At 40.9% G+C, this 14,048-nt stretch overlaps 1 protein-coding gene across 2 annotated transcripts in view; it reads left to right on the plus strand.

Moving 5' to 3' along the window:
* CLSTN2 (calsyntenin 2) overlaps nt 1–14,048 on the plus strand; it is a 299,276-nt gene that overhangs the window by 244,352 nt on the left and 40,876 nt on the right. For both annotated transcript variants that reach the window (XM_074546803.1, XM_074546802.1), the window contains exons 6-8: nt 4,718–4,903; nt 9,558–9,806; nt 10,275–10,396. In XM_074546803.1, the coding sequence (XP_074402904.1) occupies nt 4,718–4,903; nt 9,558–9,806; nt 10,275–10,396 (557 nt within the window). The remainder of the gene's footprint in view (nt 1–4,717; nt 4,904–9,557; nt 9,807–10,274; nt 10,397–14,048) is intronic.

Here is a 14,048-nt window from a genome sequence, read left to right on the forward strand (position 1 = left end):
TTGTTCCTGTGACACAGAGACTGCATTTAGGGGGAAGCAGTGGCTCAAAACCAGGAGGGTTCATTCGTGAGGACCCCCCGGCCCCAGGGGGTTGGAAAAATATGGGGGGGACAGATGTCCCAAAGCAGAGACTGTGCCTTTTTGGAGTGAGACAAGGCATCCTTGAAAGACAACCCTAAAAGCAGCTCTGGTCCATGCGTCAGTGGTGAGAGCACTGGGCATGGAAGGAAGATGTCACAAGCGGCAAAAGGACTTTTTTTTTCCGGGCGGTGCCGAAGTGACAGAGAAGCACACGAGGTTTCAGTGTGTTTCCAGGAGAAGCCTATGGAACAAGAAGGACTCCTGTCCTCTTCATGAACTGAAGTTTGAGTATACTAAAGTGTCGTGCCGGGCTGGGCAGTTGGTGTTTTGGGAGAATGTATCGGATTGGGAAAGTCAGGGAGTGGGGAGGAGGAAAGTGGGTTTTTTTGTAAGGTTTTCAATTCTTTTTTTCTTTTTCCTTATGGTCTTTCCCTATTTTCCTGTAGTTTAGGTAATAAAGTGTTCTTTATGTTTAAGTTGGAGCCTGTTTTGCTTATTCCTGGTCACATCTCACAGCAGACACCAGGGTGAGGGCATTTTCATGGGGGGCACTGGCTCTGTGCCAGGCTCAACCATGACAGATGTGCACTTAAATCTCTTAGCAAACCAGCAGAGCTTTGGACATTAGTTTGAGTTTTCTCTTTGCTGTGGAAACCCTTTAACTGAGTCAGACCTGATTACCATTTCCTTAACAAGTCACTCATCTTATTTCACATTAAAAAGGCACCAGAGTAACCTTTAGCCAAGTCTCTAGCCTACATAAACAGCACAGATGTGAGAATGCTGCAGAGGAAACAGAAGAGATACCAATTACACTGCTCTGGGAACCTTCTGTTCCAGCAATTATGTAGCGATGCTGCAGAGACTCACTAACGGCACCACATAAATTTTATCTTACATTCAGCTGCCAAGATGCATATCTTCAGTGCAACAGGAGAGAAGTTTCGTATTTCATTGTGTTACAATTACCTTTAATTACATCACTATCAGTTTCAACACCGTGAAATGGAATCAAAGTTTATGGCCACACACATGTAGGAGATGTGAACCATGTCATACCTCCTCTGCGTGATCTTCAAGGAAAAAAAAATCAGATTAAACTCCTCAGTGTCATCTAGCATTAAAAATTAATTAAAATATACAACATGGATCACAAAGACAGCACAGAAAACCTTAAGTTTAGAGATCAAGGAACGTCTTCACACTATCCATCTGTTGTTACAAGGAAAATTTGTTCAGTGCATTGGGATTTACTTTTAAAGGCTCAAACTGTCACTGAAGTTTGATCCATTTTGATCTTGGGATCGTTTGAGTATCTCAGCGATCAAGATGCATGTTTACATAGTTGCTTTATAATTGATGAAATCTGAACCACAAGCTTGACATGGTGATATTTACACTCTAATTGTAGGGATAACTCAGCTGGGGCTCTCTTGCATTGTCTGGAGCAGCTTCATGCTACAAGTGGCAAGCAAGCAAAAGCCTGCTGAATTATAAAATCAAAACAGTGGCTGCAGGACTAAACAGTGCTAGTTTTATTCAGACTTTCCCCCTGGAATCAGTCTTCTACCCTGACAGCATTTACTTTCCTAAGTTTGCTGTGTAATGTGGTGTTTTAGCAGAACTTGGGTCAGGTTTGTGTCAAAGCAGGAACCGTGTTGGTTGGGTTTAGTTAATCTAAGTGCATCCTGCCAGTTCAGGTTATGCAGGGGTTATGCATCTGAACATATCTAGAAAATACCTCAATTCAGAGGTATCTGCAGACTCAGGTTACATAAGACTTTTCCTGTGAGTCATTTCAGAGGAAATGAAAAAGTACCACCACATTCCTGAAGGGAAGGTGCTGATCCTTTGAGTAAATCCAATGTGCGATGTTATTCTCAGAGAAAGCAAAATACACCATTCAAAATTAAATTAAGGACTTGGGTTACTGTTGCAGTAATTTCTTTGTACTGTTACTACTGCTTATTGTTGCTTGTCCCAGCTCTGTGCCCTGCCCAGCGTTGCTGCCTGCACTGGTGGTGAGATGCAGAGGGTGCTGGCCTCAGCTCCACAGCCCTGGGAGCTGAGTGCCTAGGGGCAGGTTCTGTGGAAATTAGCCAGTTGTTTTTTATCAGAGCTGTTGCTGCCTTTAGGGATGGTTCTGCCATTGTAACCTGCTCCAGTTTTGCCTCACGCCTGCCTGGGAATGCCTTTGGCATGGAGAGGGACTTCTTGGTGGAATCCCTAAATCTGCACCAAGTCAGCGAAGGAAGTGCTGGTGCAGTTTAGGATGGGGATTGGTCTGTGGTGATGCAGTAGACCAAGTCCAAAGACACTGGTTCAAGTCTAGTTGATGTTTTACAATTTAGAACTGAGATAAATGTGAGTGATTTAAGGAGGTGCAGGGTTTATGATCTCTGGGTACACATTCCCACTTCTGCCAAGATAAAAACAAGTATGAAACAAAATACCTCTTCCAGTTCTTGTGGCAGAAACAGAGGCCTCCCCTCATTCTTCCTCACAGCAATGGCATTTTATATGATGTGAGTTTTACAGGACACTCCTTGTATAGCTGGAGGTGAGTGTGCAGCTTCAGGCACCTTGCAGTTTGTAATTCAGTCATATCTCACATCCACTAATGAATATTTTGCATGAGTACCGGTCCATTTGGTATAGCTGAGAAAAGAAAATGTGGCTGAAAGCTGCTGAAATAGTCAGAAAGGTTCCAGACATATATAAGACTTTATTTTCCTTTTGAGGTAGAGGAATACAATGCCTGAACTGGTGAATAAGAGATTATAAAGATCAAAACTTAATATATTATTAGTTTGCATAAAACCAGCAAATTACTTTATTTTTCCCGAAGAACCTCAAGGAATTTGCTGCTCTTGTTCTGTTGGAGAAGTGTTAACCTCAAATTTCTGCAATGGAGAGGGAACAGAAACCTATTATTGTAATGATGTCCCATGTATGGTACTTGGAATTCTAATGGAACTGTTTAAACCGACAATTGCAGAGAAATTATGCAATACTGTATATCAAGTCTAACTTAATGTGGAACAAATGAAGTGAATTACATGAAAATTACAACTGAAATAGTAACTCAGTTATATGTGCACAGGCAGTCATGGTTGTCTTAGTCATGATGTACTAGTCCCAAAGATTTTAGTAAAAACCAATTGGGTTACGTCAGAAAGAAGATCAGAGAATTCTGAAATGCAGACCAGTGGTTGAAGCATCCTTGCCTGGACTCTGGACTAATAGACTTCCTCACACTTCAAAGTGTTTGCATGGATGTTTAGAATTTCTTGTAAATGCTTCATTTAATGCAGTTTAAGTCCTGAGCTTTCTGAAATGAGATCTATTGAAAAGCACAAACTCCTTCACCTACTAAATGCATACATGCAAATTTGTATCCACTATTAGTTTTCCCTTCCACTGATATTTAGAACAAATCTCTGTCCATTTGCTTTCAGGGATTTTGTTGACTGCCAAGACCTAGAACTTTTCCATTTTTGAAGTCTTATTTTACCTAGAAAGATTTGAACTTGTAAAAGCAACGAGGGGAAGGGCCATGAACATGGCCAGAAGGCTGGACTGAGAATTGGGCTTGTTCAGTGTGGAGAAGGCTCCATGGAGATCTTGCTGAGGCCTTTCAGTGCTTGAAGGAGACTTACAAGAAAGATGGATAGAAAGATTTTACTGAGGCCTGTAGTGACAGGACAAGAGGCAGCAGCTTTAAGTTGGATTTAGATTGGATATATGAAATTATTTTTTTTTTTCCTGCAAGGATGCTGAGGCATGGCACAGGTTGCCCAGAGAAGCTGTGGATGCAGGTGTCCCTTTGAGGGAGCTTTTAGGATCCCTTCCAACTCCAGCCGTTGGACTTGATGAAAATATGAGCTGTAAAGACAGCTAAAATAGATGTTTGTAATTACTGCTGCTTTTTTGAGTTTTCTCTGAAGCGCGTTGCAAACACCATAATTAATTGGATTTCAAACATTAAAATGCTTCAGTTGAGCAACACGGGGGGTATGTGTGGCACAAACAGGTGGCTGCCTGAGGCAGGGGATTGTTTAATTGTTTGGGCTGTGAGGCATCTGCATAAACACAGATTAGTCAGATCTAGCTGGAAGCAGGAGTCATCCTTTCGGCTGGAACTTCCTGTCACCAGTGCTTCACAAAATAAGGAAGATGTTCAAAGACAAGAAGTGGCACTACAGAGGTGTTATATTAGACTGACTGGTGTAGCCTGGTCCTTGGAGGCATTTGTTCTTATCACCACGCTGTGAAATCTGACCAAATTGGGTGCAGCAGACAACCTCCTCCCTGCAGAGTCAGCTTGTAGTCTGTCACGGAACGTGGGCACTGCAGCTCCAGACTGACACCAATTAGCACTTCTTGTCAGGAGATGTGTGCAGCCCCTGTGTGTGACTCAACCAGCAGAAGTGTTACTTAAGTGAGCCTGACACTCTTAGAAAAACAGGGCCAAAATCCAATTTTTTTAGCACAGTAGCTCATTGGTGCCAACTTCAGAGACTCTTATTTTTGCCTTAGACGGTGTCCTTTGAGAACAATATGTAATTTGAAATTATATAACTCCCTTTCCTTTACTCACCATTGGATCTTGGTTTTGATTTGTTTGTTTTTCCAGACTGGAACAAACGGATTGAATACAGGCCTGGCTCTGGCAGCATTCCCTTGTTTCCCAGCATCCACCTGGAGACGTGTGATGGACCAGTGTCCTCCATCCACACCACCATTGAGCTGCAGACCAATTACATCGGGAAGGGCTGTGATCGTGAAACCTACTCGGAGAAATCTCTGCAGAAATTATGTGGTATGGATATGGATTTCCCTTGACATAATAATGTTTTTGCAAACAAGGCAGCAGCTCCTTGTGACCTGTAAGCATGCAGAACTTGGATTTAGCTCAGCTGGCTCACTTTGGATTGCAGCAATGAAAATGGAGAGACTGATGATATTTGACAGCTGCTCCATCCTTCTTTTCCATTTGTTTTCACTCCATACTTTCTCCCTACCTTCTTTTAATTTTTTATCCCTCCTGCTCTGATTCCCCTCTCAATTTTTCCTTCTTCCTCCTTCCATCTCTTTCCCCTTCTTTCTTCCCTCTGCTTCAGATAGTGGTGTGACACTGTAGTGAGATTTCCAGTGTAGATTTGCCATCACAGGAAGAACATAGGATTTGAAGGGAATTAAATCTCCCTGTTGTGTTTCAGTCCTCCTGACTCAGCTTTCTATTCTGCTGCTCAGTGCTGGGCCAGAGGACAAAGAAACAAAAAGTAAAATAATATTCTGGGCAAAAATATTTAAGAAACATAAACTTCAGATAAGAGCTGACCTGGTGGAGAAATATTTCCTAATTTTTTCCTCCCTTTCTGTGCTTTTTGATAACTTTGTGTAAAATGTAGAAGACAATTTTGAAAGGCAGGTTAAATACTTGAAGATATTTTTTTCAGATTTTAAGATTCTGTATCTGACAAAGCAATGGCCACACAATAATCCATTCATCTTTTGAGATCAGATGTCTCTCCTGCTCTGATGTCCTTAGAGTCCTCCTCTGAAGCCCTGATGGTGTAGACATTAATTCTCATCTTCCCTGTCTCTTTGCCTGGTTTCTGTCTGAACTACTGTAGTAATTGTGCAATTTTTTTCTATTTAAATGTGTGGATTTTAGTTCTGGGTGCTCTGGTGTAGGGCTTGCCTTTGCTCTGATAACCACCCAGCAGTGCTGCAGGCGTGTTAAGATCAATACACTGACCTTTAGGAAATAATTTTTGTAAATGAAAAATTTCAGCCAGTGTTACTAAATTATTAAAAATGGAGAAGCAATTTCCAGGGCAAAACGGTTGAGAGTTGCAATTACCAGTTATCAGTGGAGATGGAGAAAGGGAGGTAAAGGTGAATGGGAGTAGTAGCATTGTCATAAAATCTGAATGTTTTCAACTTCAAAATTGCTTAGTTAAGATCACAAAAACAATCATGACTTTGATTCTATGTCTTTATCCAGCTGCCTGCGCTCTAGAAGAGCAGCTGAAAATCCATCTGCCCCAATATGCATCTTAATCATGGTAATGATATTAAATCTGAGAGGCAGACCAAGGCTTGATTTCATAAAATACGAAAATTCTAATAAAAAGAAATATGTTAAATATTTATATAATAGCTTAATACATATAAATATTGTATATCAATTATATATAAATATTCTAGAAATAATATTTATATAATAGCTAAAGTCAAATAATTTTTCCTCCTCTAAGAAGCTGAATTAGCAGCCAAAAGAACTTTGCTTTGTGCTGTTACAGACCTGAACTGCAAATGTTACAGTCGCTCAGTGCAGACCACAATGAACAAGACCTAAACCACAGAATTATTACCTTGAAATCAAACAATGATAGCAGCTATATCCAACAATATTATCATTTCAAGTGCAGGCTGAAAGGAGGTACCTTCAGCTGGTGTAAAAGTCCTTAGTCGAGGAAGGTTTTACAAACTCAGTTTGCAGAGTGTGGCTTGACTGCCTCACCTGCTGACACTGGAGTAGAAAAGAGAATTACAGGCAATTCTTGGGTCTGCAGGGCCATTGTGGTGGCTCTGAGCAGGGCACAGACACCCCTGCTGAACTTCAGCTCTCCTCATCCATAAAGGAAGAGAATGGAAAACACTTGAGAAAACAAGAATATAAGTGTGTATGTAAATAGGGGAGAAATTCTCACTGCTGAAAGGATTTTTCTTTTGGTCCAGGTTTTCCATATCTTCATAGCAAGCAGACATGGTAGAAACTTGTAACAGGACTTTGATGGAAAGGCTGTAAGTGACAATGTGCTTTACATGAGAATTGCATTTAGCCTGGCCTGCACTTTGCTACTTAGTAATTTTTACCATCCTTAATGTAGAGAGAAGTCTTATGAAGGCCACTTAAATTATTTCTGGAAATCCATTTTCTCCCAGAAGTTACCTTATTGCAACTAATATTTGGATGATAAAATCCTTTGAAATGCTGAAAACCCTGAATTTTTTTATACAGTGAAGCATGATGTGATTGCAGAGTGCAGAACTGAGCACTCATACAGCTCTACACCACGTAAAATGCAAGGCTCTCTCTGTAAAAGTAAAGATCCAGTTTATAAGTCCTGTGCTCATTTCTTCATTTATCTGTTGGAAATCTGGAGAAGAAGGATGTTAAGGAGGGCAAATTAAAACTCATTTTTTATATGACGGAAGGTACAAGTCTGCTTTTCAATAACCCAGAGATTTGCATCCCTTGGACAGTCAAGGTGGGCAGCTTAAATGATTGAATTACACTTGAGTCATTTTAAAGGCAAGGAACTGTTAGTGTTGTGCCGCAAAGCATTTTAGAAAGCATTCCTTCACCTTGTTACCTGACAGTAATAAAAAGTACAAACTGTCTAAAAGACACCACTTAGACTGCAAAAACATATCAGAAAAAATCACACTAAAATAAATACAGGGTAAGGAGCCTCAAATATAGTGGAAAAACGGCTCTGGTGCTGTCTCCTTTCCCTCTAAATGCAGATAAAATAGAAAATAATGGGATTGCTAATTCTCCCATGTGGCAGATGGGAAACTGAGGCAGGGAAACGCTGTCAGCCTCAAGGCCCTGCTCCAGCCACAATCCTGCCCTGTCCATTATCCTGGCTGGTGCAGCATTGCAAGAGGCCCAAAGTTGTTCTGATCACAAAGAAGAGTTTGAGCTGGGTGTCATTTGGATCCTTTGTTTCCAGCTAAGCCAGCAGTCTGGACCAGCTCAGTGAGCAGCATCACTGTGTGCTTATCCTGGCACAAAGTTTGGAGCCCAAATGTGCAGGATTGGGAGACAAGGTGGGGCCAAATCAAAAATAAATAAATCACTTGTGAAAATAAGCACTTGCATATGCAAGAGGTGCCTTAGGGGTCTTAGCTCAAAAATGAGCTTCATGCAACAGTTCCTACATCGTTCTGGAAGCATTTCGGGAGAAAAGGGCATCAGGCACTACATTGTGGAAGAGCACTGATCCCATGGCAAGGCTGTTCTGGGAACACCTCCAGAGAGATCCTGTTTGCATGTTCCAGGTCTGTCTCTGTACATGGCTGAGCACTCTGGTTGGATTTACTAGGATAGGAAAAGCATGGTTTATTCCAGCAAAATCTCCCAAGTACATAATCCAATGATTTTTCTTGGGACAGGATTAAAACATGTTACAGGATGAGATTCCAAACTTAGCCATAAATCTCCATGCAAATATAGGGAGATAAAGTAGAACCTGTTGAGCTTGGTGCTGGTTACACAAAATTCAGTGTCCTGTATTATCCAGAACTACAGTTTGTAAAATAAATACAGTTTGTCTCCATGCTCAAACTATGAACAGGTAGGTTTTAGGTTTGATATTCAAAATATCACTTCAAAATAGCCTCATTTTACAGTAATAAATTTTGGAGAAGAACCCAAGACATTCAATTACAGAATAAGATAAATATTTCCAAATCATTGCTATAATACATTTTTAAAAGCCTGTATGAAACAATTCTACACACTTTTGGCTCAAATTTTTTTGCACTCCTGCAGAGATTTGGTATCTTTTATCTCTTCTTGGATGGTGAAGGAGGGCAGAACACCTTAGCAGGGGACTTTTATGCCATCACAGTTTGCTCACCATATTGTTACTTGACAAAGCAGCAATAGGAATACAAAGATTGTTCATGCTTTTTACTCTTGGAATCGTATTTCCTGCTCCAGGCTGTCTTTCACCAGTAGGTCCCTGCTCTGGGTAGCTCCTTGCATGGTTTTCATAGTGCCTGGCAGCTGTTAAGCTGTAAGCAAACACAGAGCTGTGAAAAACTGTGCTGTTTTATCAGATCTTGGTACCGCGGTGTTTTCCATCTCGGTCTCTCATTAAAGAACACCCAGAGCTCCAACCATCAAATATGTGCCAGAAAACAGCACTGGAGTGATATTATCTGGTTGGGGTGAATCCCCCCACTGTGAATGGACATTCCTGCCAGGATTATTGGGGATATCCATGGCTGGCTGCTGGACACTGTGGGGCTGTCCTGCAATCATGCCCACTGTGCTGTATGTTACACCACATCGTCCCCACAAACCTTCCTGCTGTCAGGGAGGGAAGATAAATGCAGAAAATTTGTTTTGACTTAGCAGACCTTGAAATAGCTGAAGAAATGGCGTTAATGAATTTCAGAAAATAATGACCATTTCTGAGAAAGATAAATTTACATTATTTTCTACAGTCTTCTGTGCATGTAGAACTTCTGTTCTACATTTAATCTAGAAAACTCTTGCTGGTTCATGATGGTGGGTATTTTATAATGTTTCAGTGATTTGGCATTGAGGCTGGTAGGACCATTTGGGTAGTAAAGTAGTCTAAAGAGTGTGAATCAGAACCCTAGCCTATATTAATCTTCACAACTTTTTCACTGGTCTCTCATTGTTTTAATCATTATGTGATTTGCAGGAGCTTCCTCAGGTGCCATTGACCTGTTACCATCTCCCAGTACAACAACCAACTGGACAGCTGGGCTCCTCATGGATAGCAATGACATGATTTTTAAATTTGATGGAAAGCAAGGAGCCAAAATTCCAGATGGAATAGTCCCAAAAAATTTAACTGATCAATTCACCATCACTCTGTGGATGAAACATGGACCTAGTCCTGGATTAAGAGCTGAGAAGGAAACTATTCTCTGCAACTCTGACAAGACAGGTGAGTCTGTGTAGGGAAAAAATGTTATGCAAAGGGGATATCAACAGCAGTAGAGTGTTGCCATGTCTCCTCATTTAATTTGGCCTTAGAAAAAACTAATCTCAGATGGTGCCACTCCAAGCATTGCTGCCTTAAGAGCTTACTGAAGGACATAAATTTCAAACACAGCTGGGATAACACAGCTAGAGATTTCACAGGAATTGACTGATAGCATAACTAAATTATGTTTAATTCTTTTTCATTATTTAGATTTAAACACTTCTAATTCTTCACTGAAACAAGTTAGATAAAATACGTGTTTGAATTTCATTTATTAGCTAGGGCAGGATGATTCCATGAACAAAGCTGATATGGCACAATTCAAGAAGAGTCCTACTAATCCATGAAAAAGCTCAGTTCTGTGGGGTCTCTGTGCTGTGTCTGGGTGCTGTTGGTGTGTGAGGCACCAAGGGCTGTGTGTCCCCGCAGAGATGAACCGGCACCACTACGCGCTCTACGTGCACAACTGCCGCCTCGTGTTCCTGCTGCGCAAGGACTTCGACCAGGCTGACACCTTCCGCCCCGCCGAGTTCCACTGGAAGCTCGACCAGGTACCCCCCTCCTGCTTCCCGAGGTCATCCAGGACCTGTAAGAGCCAAAATGAGGGATGTGGGACTCCAGGCAGCTCTCCAAAATGCAGTTTATTGTATACAAAATGTAGTTTATTCCATCCCAGAGGTTACAGCAGCCCAGGGTGGTGGGCAACAGAGCTGCGCCTACAGCTGTCAGCTCCAGCTGCAGGCACGCCTGGAGTCCTGCATCCCTAAATCAGGCTCTTACTGACGGTGCCCAACGTTGAGTGCCACTGCAGCAGCCTAAATGAGAGATGCGGGACTCCAGGCAGCTCTCCAAAATGCAGTTTGTTCCATCCAAGAGGTTACAGCAGCCCATGGCTGTGGGTAAGAGAGCCTGTGCCTTCAGCTATCAGCTCCAGCTGCAGGCAGGCCTGGAGACCCTTTGGTTTTGGTTACAAATGCATTATATACTTTTCTTTGCTGAGCATCTTAATACAGTAGAACCAATCTATACCCTAACTATTATCTATAGCCTATCATAACTACTGTAATTACCATATTGACGTTACTGTTCTCCAATCACTAAAAGTTAGTATGTTACAGTTTAAGCTAGAAGTTGTTATTCAGTTTTCTTGCAGTGGAAAATTCCGAGACCTTTTTTCTACTTGCCACATCGGCAGGCTTGTTTGTTTGCCTGTGCTATCTTTCTGCTTGGTAAAAACATCTTGTTTGAGGTGGGTTTATCCTTTGTTCTGTCATAAAAACCCCTTCTAACTAACACACCTTTTACCGTCTTGGTTATCCAGTAAGATTGGCTCAGCAATTATTTTCTTCTATATCAAAACTTGCTTCCAACTCTATTCCTTCATCAGACTCTACATTTAAAAATCTTTCTGCTAAGCACACATATCTGTGAGACTTTCTTGTCAAACTTTCGTCCATCCCAACAAGGACCCTTCCTCCTTCTCAGCCCTTTAGGCAGCACAGGGAACCACCCAGATCCCACAGCAGCTGTCCAGAGTCTGTCCGGAGTCTGTCCAGAATCTCTTGGAATTACACTGCAACTTGCAAGTGTTTCAACTCTATTTAGGATCCACATAAAAAGAGACAAATAAGTTAACTTTGTCAAGTCATTTTATGACTAGTTTTTTGTTGTTTATTTTAACTGGGCCACTTTAAATGGTATAGAGCTTTATATACTTTGGCAGTGGAGAGAGATGTGACATTGCATATAGTTCCCTAAATGTTTTCCATTTATAATTTTTAAAAAAATCTGCTTTATTTTTATTTATATATAAAATCTGCACAATGGGAGTGATGGAAACCTTTTTGCTAAAGAGTATGCTGATACACAGAAAGGCACTTCTATTATATTGTAAATCCTATCTGCAGACCTTTTCTTTTATCTGCTGTGCTGTATGTAATTTTGCCTTATTATTAAGTGTATATTGCAAGAAAATTATTATTAAAGAGATAAGAGTTGCCTTTCATAGGTTTGTTCATTCTAGGTAGGATAAGCATCATTTGGGTGAAAGAAGACAGACTTCAGAAAAGTACTATTTTTTCAAAGTAAATTTCTTCTTATCTTTGAGTCCAAAGTATGCTATGGAAAATGTAGCTATAGGAATGTTTACTTTTCTAATTCGCCTTGTAAAGGTATATAAAAATGAGATCTCCATCGTGGTTATCAGATGAGTGTGGTAAGAAGGCCTGTGGTGGTCATGGCACTCACTTTGCATTTAACACTAACCAGTCTGGAATCAGTTTGTGCTGTACTCAATAGGAAATCTTAGTGTCACAAAATAAATTGAAATTAAATCATATTGAATATTGCAAGTCAGGAGTAACTGGTATCATCTCAGATAAGGCTGTTGTGAATGCTGAAGATGGAGTTGTATTTCTAAGCTCAGTACTAAGCATCTAATTAATGATAATGCAAGGTTTTGGGAAGTATTTTGATTTTGAAAATTGAGTGCAGTCAACTTTTATATCCTTAAAATGAGAGAGAACCAGTGTCCTCTCAATAAATTAAATTTGTGTGTGACTCTTGTAACTTGGCCATGAACTTTCCTAACTACTACTGAAAACTCCTACATGATGTAAACTAGAGACAGAAAATATTTTTTAGGTCACTTGATTAATTGCCTTTCATTCGGGTGCTGTCAATTGATTTCCACAGTATATTTTCAGCTATTGTTTATAGATGAAAAAGAAAGTAAGATTAAAGTATAAATAAAGTTTGTTATGGGTTGTGTGCCCAGACTTCCATGAAGATGGATTTATATTGTCAAGGTGATACTGTTGTAAGTTTTGTCATGAAGGGACCTCATAAAAATTGCTGCTTTATCTCTTCTTCATGCTTCATCTGGCCTGTATGGTAGAGTAAATTAAAAGAAACTGAAAATAAAACATATGTGAATAATGGGCCAGGAAGGAACTTGCATGGTTTTGAAGACAAGGCAGTGAGAAATTGTCACTATAATGTAGTAAATTGATGCCTTCTTCTAACTGTATACCCAGAGTGGTACATCTTAGAAAGCCCAGGATATTTTAAAACCACATCATAAAACCCAAGCTAGGGTCCTACTCAATATGAAAAAAGCTGGATTAGACTTCCAGGAGTAGATTAATTTGATTATTTGCATATTTCGACACTGACATACCTCTGGAAATCTCACCTTCAAAACAGATCATTCTGCAGTGGCAAACCCTCTGATTCCCTGCTGCTGTTGTTGTTTTGCTAAGAAAAGCCTGGTAATGGAGCTGTGCCCAGCTGCTGTCCCTGTCCCCCACCTGCCCTGTGGGCCAGGGCTCTGCAGACAGCACAGGGCAGAAATTAATCTGCAAGAGCCTCCAGGGCTTGGTCCCAGCCACAGCCAGAGCAGAGGAAAATGTGGCACAGCACTTTATTGCTGAGCTCACTTTATGAACGCAACAATCCAGAGATTGTTTTTGCTGAGAGATACCCAGTGACCTTGGAAGAGGGTGAAGCTTGAACTGGCGAAATCATTTATCACTCTCACTGCAGAACAGTAAAATTTATGATACCAGCTGCTCTGGGCTCTATCTACTCCATGAGACTCCTCATTCTTTCAGGGCACTGACTAGGTTTAATTTAATTGTCTAGATCTCATTTCTGTGCTGGGTGAGTTTGGCATACACCTTAGCTGCAGGCTCTGTCCTTGTCTGGGTAAAGGGATCCATGGAACATTTTACACAGCTGCACCTGAGCAGTGCATCTGCAGCCTCTCAACACTGTGACAGCCTTGCACAAGCAGTGTGGGGAAACTCCAAATGACAGTATCTGCCAGGCCAGCTCTGGGAATATTGTGTCTTTAAGTCAGTTCATAAACCTAAGGATTTATTTCCAGTATGGCTTTCAGTTTATTTGTCCCTATTTGTTCCATTAATGGCCTTTGCTAGATGGATTTTTCACTTACTGCACTTCTCCATGACCTGAGAGTGCCACAGCCCTGGGCAGATGTGCCTGTATTAGTGACCTGCCAAAGGTGCTGATAATCAGAGCTATCAGACTTTTTGCTGAGGGTGTCCTTGTTATTTATAAGAAACATGGGAAGAAAGAAGTATGGATAGTTTGGGATTTTCCCCGCTTTCATCCTTGTGCAAATTAAGTGTCTTAGTTGTGAGAGAATCCATTAGCAGTAATCTGGAAGAAAAGGTATGGAAA

The sequence above is a fragment of the Zonotrichia albicollis genome, chromosome 9 (assembly GCF_047830755.1).
Source record: "Zonotrichia albicollis isolate bZonAlb1 chromosome 9, bZonAlb1.hap1, whole genome shotgun sequence".
In the NCBI taxonomy this organism is placed as follows: domain Eukaryota; kingdom Metazoa; phylum Chordata; class Aves; order Passeriformes; family Passerellidae; genus Zonotrichia; species Zonotrichia albicollis.